The sequence below is a fragment of the Acanthopagrus latus genome, chromosome 5 (genome assembly GCF_904848185.1).
Source record: "Acanthopagrus latus isolate v.2019 chromosome 5, fAcaLat1.1, whole genome shotgun sequence".
In the NCBI taxonomy this organism is placed as follows: Eukaryota; Metazoa; Chordata; class Actinopteri; order Spariformes; family Sparidae; genus Acanthopagrus; species Acanthopagrus latus.
This window is the reverse complement of record NC_051043.1, coordinates 8,505,147-8,522,526: the sequence shown is the minus strand read 5'-3', so window position 1 is coordinate 8,522,526 and position 17,380 is coordinate 8,505,147. Positions and strand designations below refer to the sequence as shown.

At 45.1% G+C, this 17,380-nt stretch overlaps 1 protein-coding gene across 4 annotated transcripts in view; it reads right to left on the bottom strand.

Annotated features, from left to right (window-relative positions):
• Nucleotides 1-223: 223 nt before the first annotated feature.
• The window catches only part of rtkn (rhotekin), a 68,350-nt gene continuing 51,193 nt past the window's right edge, over nt 224-17,380 (bottom strand). For 3 of the 4 annotated variants that reach the window (XM_037099354.1, XM_037099355.1, XM_037099356.1), the window contains exons 2-11: nt 9,829-10,090; nt 9,197-9,250; nt 7,059-7,176; nt 6,737-6,961; nt 6,551-6,645; nt 5,851-5,957; nt 5,543-5,674; nt 4,348-4,513; nt 4,113-4,217; nt 224-2,724 (exon numbers count right to left, since the gene is read on the bottom strand). In XM_037099354.1, the coding sequence (XP_036955249.1) occupies nt 2,009-2,724; nt 4,113-4,217; nt 4,348-4,513; nt 5,543-5,674; nt 5,851-5,957; nt 6,551-6,645; nt 6,737-6,961; nt 7,059-7,176; nt 9,197-9,250; nt 9,829-10,090 (1,980 nt within the window). In that variant the 3' untranslated portion in view covers nt 224-2,008. Of the gene's footprint in view, nt 2,725-3,350; nt 3,448-4,112; nt 4,218-4,347; nt 4,514-5,542; nt 5,675-5,850; nt 5,958-6,550; nt 6,646-6,736; nt 6,962-7,058; nt 7,177-9,196; nt 9,251-9,828; nt 10,091-17,380 lie in introns of all 4 variants that reach the window. The other variant, XM_037099357.1, reaches the window with a different exon arrangement.

Sequence of the window (17,380 nt, the reverse complement as noted above, 5' to 3'; positions counted from 1 at the left end):
ATGAAAGAATGTTTCCCTCAACTCCATTTGTCGTCTACCACAGAAACAAGTCGGGGTGTTTTACCTGTTAACAGTCAAATATTCTGCGCTAAGTTATGATTAAGGAATCCGTCCATGTATCTATCAAAATATAAGAAAACACAGGATTTCAAATTAAGAGGTCTTACCATCAAAACAGGAATCAAAGATCATATCTCATGTAGAGAAAAATGAGTCAGCTGTGAATCGATAAAACATTTATTATAATTAATGTTATATTATTTAAACATGAGATTTTCCACATTTTTTCTCATTTTATATCTGCCCCCTAGGACGGCGTACATGCAGAACACAAAGCCTGCTAACACAGGAAAACTCTTGCAAGGTTATAACATTCAATGTTATCTATTCGTAACAGTTAAAGATCTGCACATCATCTGTTAACATTATGATAGTAATCAGGTATCAATATAGCTGCATTTATAACAAAATCAATAATGTAACAAAAGACGAAGAGAGGAGGTTTATTTGTTAACTTATATAAAAATTAATTTACAGTAACAAATGCTTGCTTTTTTTTTCTTTTTCCAAACATTTGACAGTTTTAATTCTTAGTAGAAATGTTTGCTTTGCTGTTCTGATCCCCAAGAGGGAAAACTGTTACCAAAGTAAAATCCACAGTAAACGACAGACAGAGAAGAAGAAGAGGCTTTACTGCACAGACGGATTGTTTTCACATGGACGCCTTCAGTCAGATGTTTTCTGCTGTAAAGAGCTGTCTAAATGACAATAACTCACATAGTTATTTAAAAAGAAAAACAGGTGGCAGTGTAAAATTTTTAAATTATTTTTCTTACTACCGTGACCTAATGGTTGGGGGCGTTTAGAAAGTACATAAAGTTGCCTTGAATGCAGCCACCGTAAAATAATAAAATGTTTCTGTGTTGCATAAATATTTGATCGGTGGACGTTTTTCACATTTCATTGGAAGTGAGGAGCCACTATACTGCAGCGAGGCAGTGTGGGGGGGGCTGTGAGTATGGCTTGGGTGTTCAATAATACTTTCACTTTGGTTCATTTCAGTTTATTCTATTTTCTTGGTTCTATGCATGTATGGATGTATTGTACATTTCTGAAGACAGTCTGTCGATAGCGTGCAGATTAATGTGTAAAACTTAAGACCAGAGCACAGATCATTTACCCTGAAGAGATCACAGTAATTACCAGTACAGTAAGTATGAGCACTTGCATAAAGTTAAGCTTTCACCAGATTCATTGTTGAGATGATCTCGAGTAGTTCAACATTTAAAAACTGAACGTCAGATCATGCAATAAAACAACATGGTGCATAGTCATTTCTGGAGAACCACAAAGATCATCCGCTGAATGATTAATTGGATACGTACACCGAAGTAGATCACAGTACAGGCAACAGACACCAACCCGTCCCTCCACACTTAACAGTTTCTCTAACGTCTGAGAACTCTTGATTATACCCTATATGTTCATCCCGCCACATGCTCACTGGCTTTCATAGCATAAACACCGCAAACCTTTACTTATAAAATATAGATAGGAAACATCCAGTCAAAAATACTGCTAGTGCATTAGTAGAGATGACCTTGAAATAAAGTTTGAGTCGCCGGGATGGCTGATGCGGAGAGCAAAACCTTTTCTAATTCCGAGATTAGAGTCCGAGGACAGACGGTAGGCTTAGTGTGACGTGTGCATCAGTCTTTAGCATCACTTTCTCCAAAGCAGCATGACCATGGTTTCTCAAAGCAAGCAGAGTACCTCCCATTTAGTTTGTGCAGTGATTGTCAACTGTCCTTTGTGTTAGAAGACATTCCAGTTTGCCCCAGGAGGCTCTTCCATGATCCATCCTCCACCAGGAGGCAGGCTAGAGGCAGCTTATCCTCCTCAGGGCTGTGCATGTGGCCTAGCAGAGTGCCTGAGGTTGGTTCACATATGTTAAGCCAGTTAAATCATGGTTTGACGAGCACTGCGGCCTTTAGGCCAGCGCAACAGTTCACACCTGGCTCTGAAGCCAGTTGCGAGGATCAAGTCTGGCCCTGAGGTTCCTGAGGCTGCGTCGAGCTGGGGAGGGCCTCGAGAACGGAGCTCCCTCGGATGACTCGGGGCTGTGGCTGCCCTCGCTGTTGCTGGAGCTGTTGCTGGAAGTGGAGCTGGAGCAGGAGAGCGTGGTCTGCGTGCTGCGCTGCGACCGAGGTGAACGGGAGGAGATGGGGAGTGGGGCGAGCAGCGAGGAGGGAGGCGGCTGGCAGGGGCACTGGAAGGTCCCTCCGCCTCCGTACCCCCTCCCTCGGAGGGTGCTGAGCTTAGCATCCAGCGACAGAGTGCGTGGCCTCAGACGGGAGGGGGAGGACGACAAGAGAGAGAAGTTTGAGGAAGGCTCGGGCCAGCCGTGGCGTTGAGAGCAGGGGCTGGTGCTGCAGTGGCTGTCGCTGTCAGAAGTCAGGCTTGCGTCTGAGGACAGCAGACCCAGCTGTGGGCAGCGGTGAGGGCTCAGAGGGCTCCGGGGCAGTCGAGGAGGGGTGCAGGGGCTGTGGCCAGAGAGGCGAGAGGTACAGGGACGGGGGCGGCCAGCGCTTTTTGGGTTGCTCTCGTCAAACACAGACATCCAGGTGGGGGAGGTGCCCAGCTGGCTGCGGAGCTCCAGCTCCTGCATCCTCCGAGCCAGGATGTCTGACACGGTGCTGCTGAGGTCATCGGATGATTCAATAACTGCAGGAGAGAGGCAGCAAAACCCATCATCATACTGCTGGAGACCGAGCTTGAACTTGTTATTCAAAAAGGTTATTGCCTGACAGATCTGAATAATTGGTTTGGATTCAATCTGACATGTAACAAGTAAAAAAAAAATTATAGTCATGTCTTTCATGAATTTTAAGGTTTCTTGTCTATTTTTTTTCCAAATTCATAAGACAGGGCATGGATTGTAATTATGAAGCAAAATCACGAAATATTTTGATCTCGCTGGAAGTATGGATTTAGAAGGGATTGTTACTTTGAAAGGTGTCCTTGAGTTAATCTGGAGTTCAGATGAGATGTTGAGATATTTTGTTTGTCTGGTGATGCATTGCAGAGTGAAGCAGCATCATGAAAATCCAAACAAAAAGCAAACTGTGTTTTGCATATTTTAGTTCTGCTCACTTGTGTATTTGGGATTTAACGATGCTCGTGTATCAAAAAGCAAGCCATCCATATCCATGATCCATAGAGATCCTGTCCTGTAATGTTTCACAGAACCTACTCACCGTCAGCCAGAGGAGGCCGATTCTGGATCTGCAGTAAATCCTCCACATTTACCACAACATAACTTATATGGAGCCCTACTCCTGTTACTTCACCTGTCGTTGTAATAGGACGAGAGCAGAGCACGAATCTCAGCAGACACAGCGTTATCCTGCAGCAGAAGACCCTCACAGGAGGGTGTGGCAAGAGGGGCTGCCAGGAGGGGTTAGGACAAACCGAGAGGGAGGTTGGGGAGAGAGGGAAAGGGTAGAGTGGATAGGAGGTGTGCAACAGGTGGAGATCAGTTTTGTGTTTTTGTTGGCGCGTGTTCATGAAGGAAATGAATGTCAAGGCGTGATGAGGGGACAAAAAAAAAAGATCCGTTCAACGGATAAAGACGATTCACCCGTGAAAAATTAATAGTGAAAGTCGATGGAAAATGTGCCGTTGATTATGAATAATGGATGAGGACACACAATAATAAAGGAGGACAAAAGAGGCACAGCCAAGGAGTGATGGATTCAGGACACACAAGGAAAAAATTGAAAAGGACAAAGAGGGACAGAGAAACAAAGGACAGAGAGTGAGTCAGCGTGTCAGAGATAAGACCTGTTCTATCCACAGTTCAGAGAAGTAAAGCAGAGTGTGAGTTCCAGATATCGGAGAGGAGGAAGAAATTTAATTGTGGCAGCGTCTCTCTCATGCACATGGACCCAAGGAAATTAAAAGCTACACACAGCAGTCACATGCATCGCAGGCACATCTTTCCCTGTCTTCTCTTTCCACTTCTCCCACTTCCCTCTTCAGATCAAAGTGACCAAAGATGTTTTGTGATCGCACATCCGCGGTGATGCAACCAGAGAGAGAGAGGTGCTTACCCATTTCGTGATAGAGTGAGCCCTGTTTCGGTGTGACAGGAGCCGGTTTCCTCGGCGATGGCAGCTCAATTTTCATTAGGTCGTCACAGCACTGCTTCCATTGGCCTGCACGTCGGGAGATGAACCGTCATTTTCAGCATGCCGAGCAGCAGACACAGAACATTAACCAGTCCTCGAAATTGAGTCATTTTAGTGTGTGTCGCGGATGTATCGCACGCCCTCCCTCCGTACTTACTCATGTCATAGAAATGCTGCCAGAAAGCCTCCATCCACCGGTGTGTGTCCTCGCGGCTGTCTGTGGTCAGCGTGTGTGTGACCTCCTCGCCTCCGTACTGGTTGCTCACGCAGATATTCTGAACTTTACTCTGGGAGTCTTTCTCCGACGCACGTATCCTGGTCTCCTGAAAACACACCGGTGACAAAGAATACAATCATCTGCCACAAAATGACTACAGTCAGGGTTGAATGCCAGCACTCCTGAACGAACCAAATCATGTTCAGCAACAAGTGATCATTACTGCAATTGTAATTGGGAGTCCCCACTGAAAATAAGCCCTTACTAATAAAGCCGCTAATTAGTCCTCTTCCAAACCATTTCCCTTCAGCAATTATCCAACAAAAGGTGCAGACTCCCAATTCCCACCTCCTTGTTCTACGCCTATTGCATCTAGGTCTGTCTGTGACCACTAGATGGCAGTGTTGCTCCATTCATTCATCCATCTGCATGCTGTGCGCTACCTCCTCCTTCCTCTTTGGATGAGCCAGGCAACTGGCTAACAAAGGATCATGCCGACCTGATCTGACCGACTTGGCTTCAGGTGGGCTGTGAGCTCAGGGTCAGAGGCTACACCGGGCTGGGTGGAAGGAATGAGAAGCCCCACGGGCATTAACTCTCAGACACAGGAAATAAGATGATGAAGAACCTGACTGGCTGGCTGCCTGTATAGCTGACTGACTGTTCTTCACTTCGGTGCCTGGAAAAACGGACGGATCAGAGAGATATGACTTGACTGCTGAATCTTACTGCATTCGATTGTGACAGGAGAAGATTTATTCTGGAAATCTTTGATGGCCCACATCCAGATATGCCTGCTCTTTCCTAGCCCTGCTCAACATCTGCACAGTTACACCTGTAAGCTGAGCAACGGAACTGGTTTTCTACCCTTGGCTTCTGAGCCACTCTTCTGGGGCCAGCTGAGGGCTAAATGTCTCGTTCAAGGGCAGCATAGACGTAGTTGCTAAGAGAAGAGCATCATTTCTTATTTACTCCTTTTTTTTTTTTTTTTTTGGCTCAGTCTCCTTGCTTGCTCCCATTTCCTCAATGCCCGAGGCGTTACTGAAAAACAACACAACTGTATAGGTTCTGTGAGGCTGGATCAACCTTGGGAGACAGTGTTTTACTAAGTTTCTTCATTTTTGCCTTTGCTGACCTTGTTGATGGCAATGGTGAACGCTGGCTCGATGTTAGCCTCCACATCTTCCTGCCGGTGGTAGCAGAAAAGGCTTGTTCCTTTCAGAACGGCATACACCTCCGCCCAACTCTGAGGGTCACCACCTAACTGCTGCGAGGCAGAGAGAAGAGATCAGTTGAGTGTGGAAGGAAACACAAAGAAAGGTGGCAACATAGGAAGGAGAGGAGCAGAAAAGGACATAAATAAACCAGGGCTCCAGCCAAAAAATATGGAGACCTCGAGAGGAATGCTCCATCCATCACCGCCGCGCACACCTGCCAACTTACCTTTACTTTCAAACATCCACTCATCATCTGTTGGGTCATACAGTGAGGCTGCGCTGCAAGGCGGCAACACATACTGCCATAGAGCGGCAGCCAATAAGAGCACTCTTCTGCAGGGGGAGAGAGAGGCGGACAGGCAAAAATAAACAGTATTAATAAATAAAAATATTCCCACGTAGCATTCAGTATTCACACACACACACACACACAACACACTTTTTCCTCATGACGTACCGCAGCCCCCCTTCAACACACGAAACAAGGCACAGGGGTGTAAAAGACTGGCAGCTGCAGGGAATGTCATGAAGTGCTGCAATGAAACTTTACAGCAGGCTGAAGGGCCAATGAATAAAACACTAGGGGCCTGTCTGTCTGAGGTCTGGGCCCTTGTTAGCCCACATCATTACAGCTTTACACAGCGGTCCCCTCACCAGCACCAGCCTTTATTACAGTGACCTTGACAATGGCTGTCTGTCAGAGAACATGGGAGGACGAGGAGGAAGGGGGGGGGCGGAAGGAGAAGGAGGGGAGAAGGCGCCCAATATGCTCGGTTTAAGGGAAATTATTAGAATGCAGGGAGGAGAGGCGGGACAGTGATGGGCGAGTAAGGGGGGCAAAAAAAAAAAAAAACAGACAGATGGCTGATTTGGCAGAGACTGGAGAAAGATGGTGCGGAGACAGATTGATGAAGGCTGCCACTCACCGTTGCCTGAGATGGTGAGGTCATGTGTGCGAAAGCTGTCCTGGATGTGCGACAGTGACAGGGTGGTATGAGCTAGGAGGTGGTATTTGGGGCCCCTGTCAGGAAAGAGGACAGACACTTATTCTGTGTTTAAGCATGGCGACAAACGACAAACAAATACTTGCTAATATTTCAAATTAGTCTTACGGTACGGATGGAACTGGCAGCAGAAGAGGAGTCGCCCCTCCATTGCTAACAGGACTACATGGTCCAGGCTCCATGGCTGCCCGGAGCTTCTTCCCAGCCGATCGCCCCAGCGAGGAGCTCAGCTTGCTGGCTAGTTTCCTCGGCGTGCTCCCTGCTGAGTAGTCGTCCTCCGAGCAGCAACTGTACAGCTCGACGCGCAGCTCAAAACCCGGGCTGGCTTCATTACTGCGCAAGGATGAAAACATTCTCAGTGTCACCTGCAGGCTGAATGTGTTTTTCCTGCATTTTTTTAAGCAAATGTGTGGCCGACGGGACGACTTACAACACGATGGTGTTGTCGAAGCATATATCGGTGAGTGTCCGGTCCACTATCACCATGTCTGTGTCAAAGATCTCTCCTCCCAGCTGCAGCAGGCAGAACACTGCACACCGGTGAAGCTCTACAAAGGACGAGGTGGAAAGTCAGAACGAAAAGCATATGAAAACAACAGCTTTCATTCAGTTGCATCACGAGGAAAGTCGTTTTCAGCTCAAAAACAGCCTCACCTGCAACCCCTGAAGATGATATGTGACTGACTGAACAAAGCGTTGAGAGAACATCTCTGACCTGAGTAGTTTCAGTTTAAGAGATCAGCTCCTCTATTTGCCTCGTAAGCACTTCGACTGTTGTTAGTTTCAGTTCGGCAGACTCAATGGCCAGCTGTGCCAAAAAATCCTAAGAAGCATTGTTTGCAGTTTTGTGGCTGAAACTGAACCACAATGGTCTTTAATGTTGCATTGCGTGAACTAAAACTACCTCAGGGAACACACGTGCATCACGAAGAAGCCCTTAATATCCTTTTTGGGCATGCTTTGTTATGATTAGTAATCAATTAGGACAGCGAGAAACGCAAGAAACAGTATCTTGGGTATCATTGTTGTAATATTAATAGTTTGGCCCCTTATGGTATCTTTCTTTAATTGTGAGTTTTTCTTCTTCTTCTCATTAAAACTCAAGGTTAAAGCTGAAAGAAAAAACGGCTGAGAAGAGGGGGTGCGCTCCCTCTTATGTGCTTTGGCACACTGATACCTCATATTCACAGAGTCTGAGCTCACCACTCAAACAAATAAAATATGATTGGACACGCGAGAGAAGGAACATGCTTTACTCCTCACCTCCCGGGCTCAGTTTATGCCTTGGTGTGCTTAATGACCTTGACTAACAGCCTCATTTAGCTTTGTTAAGAGTCGACTACCTGTCTCTTGAGTTCATTTACATGCACAGGTCATGCAGATTAATTCTGTTCAGGTTGCCGGGGGAGAAAATGAGAACGGAGACGTATAATGACTGCATGCGGGCTAACCCGCGTTGACTCTATTAACAGGAGGTGGGATGGCAAACAGTCAATATGAAGATTAGCACCGTTCAAATTTTCAGTGCGCAAATGAATTCTGAAATACCACGATAACATTTAAATATGACCTGGTTCACAGTTCTATTCAACAGGACAGAAGAGACAACAGATTCACTTGTTTTTCATATTCTCTACCCTGCTAATAATGACCCAGTTTGGTTCAGCGCCTGTGTGCTGCTGCCTCTCCGAGCCAAGAGGCAAAGCCAGCAGGAATGAACAGTGGCTCAGGTTGTGCTGCCAGGAGTTTCTCACGTCTGAAGAAATCAGTTCCTGTTAAACGCAGGGAACTGTTAAAGCTGCAACAGACTGCACTCATCAGCTCCTGGACCTGTGCAACAGACCCTGCATCATAGAGAATATGTCACACTGTACGGTCTGTCTGCACGGTTGCATGGATCAGCATATCTCTAATATGTGAAAGTAAGAGCTCACTTCAGCGTCTCACCCTCAAGCCAATGATAAAAGGTGATTTTTGTTCTTTAGGCATGAGGAATCCCACACTCACACCTAAAGCTTTTGCACACTTTCGTTATCTTTGAGGCTGTTCACACTTTGGTATCAACATGTGTCCTGAGTGATCTGGTCACAAGTGGACAGCTCCAAGTACAGGCGTGAACACGCATCTGAGATCAGATCACACATTCGGAAGTGGCCCACATTCTTTTAGCAGTGTGTATGCACATGTACTCTGCGTCACACGGAAGGACTACTCAACTGTCAGATTTTTAATTTGGTTCACTGTAATGCACTATGGTTCACTATTCAGGCCTTCTTGTTAACTCGGCCAATGATACACATGATGATATTTCTTAATTTGTGTAAAAATATGAACAACTTATCCGTTTGTTCCCTTGATGTTTGGCTTTATTTGCATAAAGAGCGGCAAGGTGAGATCCAATCGCTCGAGTAGCATGTTAATACCAGGCATGAACTCCTTATTTGAATCATCCTTTTCACTGTGTGAAGGTGCACACCATCCCCATCAGAAGCAAATCATTAATAAATCCTCCAGGCACAAATCATTAATAACCCATCAATGCAACATCACGCGGAGGTGGCTCCTCACCTCCTTTGTTCTTGAAGTACTCGGTGTCTTTCCACATGAGAGGGATCCGCAGATCTGTAACGACAACAGGCAGGGGATTAGAGCACAAAAAATGTTAATCGCCCTCTCTGTCTAACTAACGAGTGTGTATCTGTGAGTGCGCCTCCCTCCCCGAGCTGCTTTCAGTCAAGCTATCCCCGGCTAATTACTGACTGTACGTGTGTCTGTGCGAGTTTGAGTAACATGCTCTCCAGCTGGGTGCCAGACATGCAGCAGCACCCCGGTGAACCTCCACCCACTAACACACACACACACGCGGGCGCTCCCAGTCTCGCATCTCATTAATATTTTTTTTTTTTACCTCGGCATTATCTTCTAAAAACAAACAAAATGACAACAGCTAGGGAAAAAAAAAACCTTTTTTCACCCATGTTGTGAATTATCTCTCTGCTGTGTGTCCGCGATACAAACAGAGTTGCTCCATTATCATAAATATGACTGCCCTCTCTTATAACACAATGGGCAGCGCCTGTAAGTCACAATGTGAGAATGAAACATCCTCTAATAGAAAGAGAGAGACAGAGAGGGAGCTGGATGTCAGCCTCTCCAATAAATAATGACACTAAAAGGTTCGCACACACATCCAGACTTACCTGAGATGGCCACTTTTCCTTTGCATGGGAGTCTGTCGTCCATCGGCCCTGCGTCCGACGACCTCCGCGTGACCTTCTGCATGACCTGGGCCTCCTTCATCCTCTGCAGCTCCGACATGTACGCCATGATGCGAGTGCTACAGGTCTGCAAGCTCTTCGCCGCCTCCAGCGCCTGGTCTTTCTGGGAGCAGGCGGCCAGCAGCTTACAGGCCCCGTCGCGCATCCGGATCTCATGGTCGATCTTCTTCTGGATGTCGCTGTCCTGCGAGCACAGAAAGAGAAAGCACAGACAATGACACATTTGAAAGAAGACGTTATTAGGGAAGTGCTGTGAGAGAGGCTAATGAAAGACATGACTTCTCTAACAGATAATGACACACAAAAAAGGGCCTTTGGGGTGAAATGAAGGAAAAGGGGATTAGAGGAGACGAGAAGAGAGTGAAAAGTCTGCAGTAATTTTAAAGGTCTCCCGTGGATACATCAGCAAGGTGTGTCTGAAAGCACTCGAGAGTGCCATTGTTCAGTGGCGTGTGTGTGTGCATGAGTGTGTGTAACAGAGCGATGCAATGCACAACATTCAAACATATGGCCTTTTGCCCTCCTACCAACGAGCCCGCCGCCCCAGTGAGCAGACACGGAGATGCTGAATCATTTAGTGCAAACTTATTTGCTACACACACACACACACACACACACACACACACACACACACGGGGAGCAGCCCGTCTCAAGTGAGAGAATAAAGAATGAAGCTGTCAAACACCGAAAGCCTGCAGCCCAAATGAGAGACCCCAGACACAGAAAATGTACACACTTGTAAGATTTCGAACTACTGCACTTCTCCTCAGGGGAGAAATATAATATTATTAAATTAAATCTGACCTGGCTTTTCTGGGGCAAGAAAGCCATCCCGCCTCAGGCTGCCTGTGATTAGAAAGGCGCCGTACACTTATGCAGGAGTATACACACACACACACACACACACACTGAACAGACCGAAACACATGCAGACAGTAAAGGTCCCTCAATCTTTCAACAGTGTGGCTCTGCCTCTGGTGATGCTGTCCAGAGTTAAACAAATCTTTAAGCCCCTCCTGACTCTGTCAGCACAGTGAGAGGGATGAGGCACAAAGGGATCCAGGAATCAAACAAAGACGCAGCCAAAGGAGCGGCGGGTTGACCTTGACTGTTAGTGCCGGCGCTCCTTTTGAATCATGTACTTGCACATCAACACCTAAAACCAAAAGGATATCCCTCAGGAAGGAAGCTTTCAAGAAGTGGCTGAACAAATGAGGCAAACGTTAAGATTACTTTGTGTTTTATAATATGAACAAATGGCATGTGACATCTGCCCGACTGCAGGTGTGTGTGTGTGTGTGTGTGTGTGTGTGTGTGTGTGTATGCTAACGTGCATGTGCTTGCCCGATTCATTAACAAGCACACAATCTCCCCACAAACAATCTCTAATGCTCCCTTTGCCCTTCCTTTCCTGCCTGATAAATGCACCTTCCTCTCCTTGGCTCCAATATTTCTCATTTATCTTCTGCCTCTCTCTGCCCAATTCTTATGAATTTTTTATTCTTTTGATTTAAGCTTTTATTCTTTCACTGCTCATTTTCTTCCGCCTGCTCTCACACGCCCGGTCCGTTCCACTCCGCTGTCCTCAATCGGCCCTTTTTTCTTTCTTCTCCTCCCGCAAACCCCTTTGCTCCTTTCTACCTGCCTCTGTGTTAACGTGAGCCCCGCACTTTGTTCTTCAGAGGCGCAGTGGGAGAGGAGCGAAGGCAGTTTGGACATGAAATTCCACGTTTGGACGCGGGGCCTCGCACTTGGATGAAGCGCACTTCAAAATGAGGCTTCCGATTAACCTCTGCGTCGGAAAAAACTAACTTGCCGCTCGGGATTTATAACCAAAATTGCTCTGCGTGCTGGTGAAAGCCACACAAAAGGCTCTAAATCACACATAAGGACCAACTACTCTGCCACAAAACCAAACCACCAAAGTCTGTCAGTAATAGTCTGACATGCATTTAACGAGATTGAGGTGATTGCCGGGAGATTTCTCTGATTTCCTTTCCCTGAGTGAAGAGCAATCGGACAAAATCAGAGCATGAATTAACATGTTTATCCTGATGAAGATGATGATCAGTCTAGGGTCATGATCAACACAGTGTAGCTGCACAGATAAGTCTGTCATTAAATAAACACTCTCAGCAATTATAAGTACTCAAGACTGTGAGAGAAAAGAGACCAAATTACAGAAACAGTATAAACACAGATATCAGTTGACTGCTGCATGTCTGCATGTTACAAGCGTAGAATTCAGTTTTAAAGTGTTTGTTTATGAGATTTGGGCCGATCGATCCGGTCGGTTTCCTTCATCCAAGCGTGTGTTTTTGGAGAGAGGAGAAGAACTGAGAAAGCCAAGCCAGCGTTTGTGTATTTGATATGTATGCAGTCAATACTGGAGTTAATAATTTTACAGAGAGCTTTTAAAAGAGAGCAAGAGCGCAAGATGTGGATTTCCTAGATCACCGATACTACAAAAATGAGACCAAAATGGTCTGCTATTTGTAGAATTCACATCCTGAATACAAAAGTGCAGCCAAAGGGAAAGACAGACAGGCTTCAGTCCTGAAAGTAGGGATAGACCGATTGTCAGGGCCAGTATTTTGTTTTCTGATATCTGTTTTTTTTTTTTTTTTTGTCCAGTAGCCGATATAACAAATTAAGTCAAAAATGCATTCTTGATTCTGATGCAGCACACTTCTCCTGTCTGTCGTCAGCACTCCGTGGTCTCACTCAATGTCCCGCCCACAACACTATCTGATTAGTTACACGTCACGAGTAATAGCCAATCAACACTGAATAATCTGAATATGCAAAGTAATTAGTAACTGTAGTAACCAAATAAATGTACAGCTGAACATTTCAAAACACAAGTACCTCTTGTACATTTTGTTCTTTAGCGCAGTACTTAGGGAAAATGTACCTGTTATCATACATTCTGACACCAAGATTTTTAACCATATTGGTCGATCCCTACCTGACACAGTCATTTCATAAATCATTTAACTGATTGCTGACAACTTTGATAATCAAATAATCCTAAGTAATTCCCCAAGCTATCAAATATCTTTCATTTGTAGAACAACTACAACAATCAGGTCAAGCAGGTCAAAATAGCCAATAGTTAAAAAAAAAAAAAACACCTCACAGTGTGGATTTGGCAACATAATCAAACACCACCATACCAAATCCATACCAATATCAATACAACGATTTAAGTGTAGGAACGATTTCTGATCAATAATCATCAGTAATGTGGATTTAATTAATGGCTCAGTGCATTAAGAGAAGTATTAGAACAAGTAGAACAGTGGGGTATGTTCAGAAAATGACATCACTTTATGGCAAAGCGGCCTTTAAAACCAGGAAAACAACGCTTCATATCACATATCACAACATGACAGTATCCAGATCTAAGATGATGTACAGTCTCATATCAGGATAATTTTAATTTTTGATATACTGCCTCACCTTAAATTAACTAGGCCCCCTTGGACTCGGCATGGGATGATTTGAAAATTTAATGTCAGGATTATAATTCCCGATATTACCTGGATAATAATCAAAATGAACGTGAAACTTCCTGGAATCACTTTACCGCACGTTTACCATGTTAATATATGCATTATTATCCCAAATAATGGAGAATCACCAGGATCAAATTCATGTTTTATAAACGAAGCCATTAAATCGTTTGTTGGAAAGATTCTTTGATAGATTATTTAATCAGTATAGAAACCATTACATGTAAGCGATGAACGTGAGCAAAGACGGACCAGAAAAGAAGCTTGTTCTAAGGATAAAGAGAGAAAAGAGTGGAACAAGAGAAAGCCCTGCTGAGGCTCTGTCCAAACGTCCTTGTCAATGGTGGCACCACAAACCATGCACCACTGCGCCGGAGGCAAGCCAGCCAGCTCTGAAGGAATGCACACACACACACACACACACACACACCGGGTGAAGGAGCTGTCACCACGGTCCAGTTCCATGCAGCGGGTGTTAGAGTGACCCGCTGAGGAGGTCCTGTATTTATAGCAGCTAAATTAACAGGCTTCTCCTTCTGGGGATCTCAGAATAGAAGACAAGCAGCCTAGATCGAAGTCTAATCCACGTGTCTGGCTGTATGTCGGGCCAAGAGAGCACAGCGAACTGAGACAAACACTCAGAAAAACAAGACAAACACACCAGAACAACACGGGCTTAGCCACAATAACAAAGCAAGCAGGACAAACGTCTAGAGTGGACGGTTTTAAATTTAGAACATTTCGCAGATCCTCACAAGCACTTTGTCACAGTGATTCCCTCACACAGTGTCTCTCAAGTGGCAGGTGTTGCACCGGTGGGTGCCGTGGACAGCGGCCAGATAAGAAGGTGAAGCGAGGGTGGATGGACAGCGGGGATGCAGCGACTTAGAGGGGGAGGTAAAGCTGTCAGTGAGGGGACACGAGGAAAAGAACAGAGGCCAGGTAGAGCCAGACAACGGGAGGAGATGTGGGCTGACAGGGCGAAAGGTCGAGTGGAGAGGCAGGAGAGATAAGAAAGGGAACAGACAGTGGGAGAGAAGAGAGAGAAAAAGGAAACGCTGAACGTGAAGAGACAAGGCAAGGGTGAAGGGGACGAGGAGGGGGGGCGACAAGTGAGGGGGAGTTCGATGAAGGTGCTGGACTCGCAAGAGGAGACAAGAACAACACCAAAGGAGAGGCAGGAGGCTGGAATCAGGAAATGAAGAGACGACACAGACAGAGGCGGCGGGTTCTAGAGTACACGAGTGAATCTGCCGCCAAGGTAGCTGAGGCATGAAGCTCGGTAAATGAGCAGGCGTGGAAATAATTGGCGGAGATAGTGTCTCCGTCTGAGGGGGGAGGGAGAGAAAAAAAAAAAAAAAAGGCATGTGTGTCTTTTCAAAACGTGACAGTTGCACTAATGGCCAGGAGAGAAAACTTCATAATTACGTGTCAGCAATTAACTTCGAACGAGAGTGATGACAGAATTTATCGACTGAAGACTTTGGCAGTTTTTTGTGCTTAATCTTGAAGATGGCGGAGCAGGTTGGCCATTAGCTGCAGGGCAGGTGATTTACTCCCTGTCTTTATACTGATGCTTCCTGGAGTGTGTTAGACAAAAAAAAAAAAGAGTGCTATGTTAAATAAAAAAAACATAAATGCATCTAATTAAGACATGTTTTTAAAACAAACACAGCAATATATATATATATATATATATATATATATATATATGTATTTCAAAGGCTGTACGACGTGCACAGTACATGCATAATGCATAAAGCCGATGTAACCTTTCAGCAGGTAATTTGACGCCTCAGTAGATAACAGATGGTCACTTCCTCTGTCACCTCTCTGTCCCCGTCTGGCTGTGTGTGTGTGTGTGTGTGTGTGTGTGTTGATCCTCACTTGTGTGTTTCTGGGTGTGATCTCGGGGACACCACAACACACACACACCTACACAAACACGCGCATGCTGGCCGGGGTTTCGACGCCGCTGCAGATGGTGTGTAATGGTTTGTTTACGATGTGTTGTTCCGCATGAGTAGGCTTCCCTGTTCAGATCACTGACCCCCTGACCTCTGACCTCTATCCCCGAGCAGACCAGACGATTGCAGTCCCAGCATGGGGCCATAGGTCCGGGGGTTAGGTTTAACATACAAATGGGTTTTAAAAAAAACCTAAAGAGAAAACAAAGTTGGCTTTGCACAGCAGAACCACACACTTTTAGAACAGTTAAGAATGAAAGTCACAGAGGGGAGGAGGAGTTATTATAAACTGTGCTTAAATTTCTGAGCAAAATTACTCACGTTCATTACGGTCTGTTGTTCAGTCTGTTGTTCAGTGTATCGATTTGTTCCTGACTAAATTATCTCAACAAGTATTGGCTGGATTGCCATGATGTTTGGAACAGAGACATTAATGTTCCCTTCTCAGGATGACTTGTAATCACTCCGATGAACACACTTTTTAGCAACACTGGCCTGCAAATTTCATGATAAATAGGTAGTAACGTTCTGAATTTCTTTGAAATTACCCCCAATTACACAATAATTACTTAAAAATGTATTGAAAAATACCCAACAACAGCCACTACATAGCTGGCAACTTAAAACATATTTCTTGGACACCTGTTTCAGCTCGACTTCTGCTGATCATGCCATTTTTAGTAACTTCCAAATAGTTTCTGCTTGTTGAAAAAAAACGTGTATATTACTATTAAATAATGCTGGGGTAAGTTTCAATGAATTTGAAGGTGGTAATTTGGGGATGATTTCTAAGAAATGTCATATATGTTGCTGTATTAAACACCTACTTACCATGAAACTTCCAGGGCCTTTAAAATTGTGTGTTACTGACTTTTCTAATGCCATCATCGAGTTAAATTTGTAACTTGTCCAATACTTTGGCTTAAGACTGAAGACCTGCGTGACTTTTCAATGCTGACACACTCAACTAAGGTGGTAAACAACGTAAATATTATACCTGCTAAACATCTGCATGTTAACAATGGAATTATGAGCAAGTTGGCATGCTGGTGTTTGCATTTAGTACAAAACTCTGCTGTGCCACAGTAGGGCCTCCGGCAGCATATCATGGCAGTAGAGTCTGAGTCTTTTTAGAATAAACTGATTCAGACAGTCCACAGCTTTTACTGCAGCACTAGTACATGCAAAATTATAAGCTGCGCGTCAACATCACTGACACAAAGAAGTAGAGAATCTCCTCATGCTTGTCATCCTATATAAAAAGGAGGTCAAAGGTGAGAGAGAGAGATCGCTGAAATTCTTAAAGCCTGGGTTCTCTAACCACAGTAAAACCTTGCCTCCTATTCTTCATTGTTGACTCTGAATCTTTGTCTTTGTGAACAGACACGACACCACAGCAGTCAAAACAAAAGCTGTTTGGACAGACAGAGTGAAAGGAGACAGACAGACAGACAGTAGGACCAAAACAAAGATGCACGCAGACAAAAAGGCGAAAAAAAAAAGTGTTGATTACTCATTCACACACAAAAACAAGCATACGCAGTCAAATACCCCACAATCTTTCATTCTCAACAGTCACGGACACAAATGCGTCATGTCTCTGTTTCACATACACAAACATAACCAAGAATCACAGATTCCTGACCACTCCCATGTATCGGGGCTGCACTGACCAAACTGCTGGCTTTCAATTAGCCAGCCACAAGTATGTGCCTCGCCTTCCTCTCCACCCTCTTCCGCTACTTTCCCTCATGCTCACCCTCTTCCTCTCCCACACCCCGAGCGTGGCTGCAGTTGAGGCTGGAGGGAGCGGTTAAGAGTGCAAGTAAGAGTAAGAGATAAATGAAGAGAGAGAGGGAAAAATCAATGGCAAATTACCCAGGAGAGGGCTGGAAAATGAGAGAAAATGAAAAGTGAGTATGAAGACACCAGTAGAGTGGAGGAAAGAGCTGGAAGGACGACAGAGAAAGGATAATGGATAGAAAATGCGTG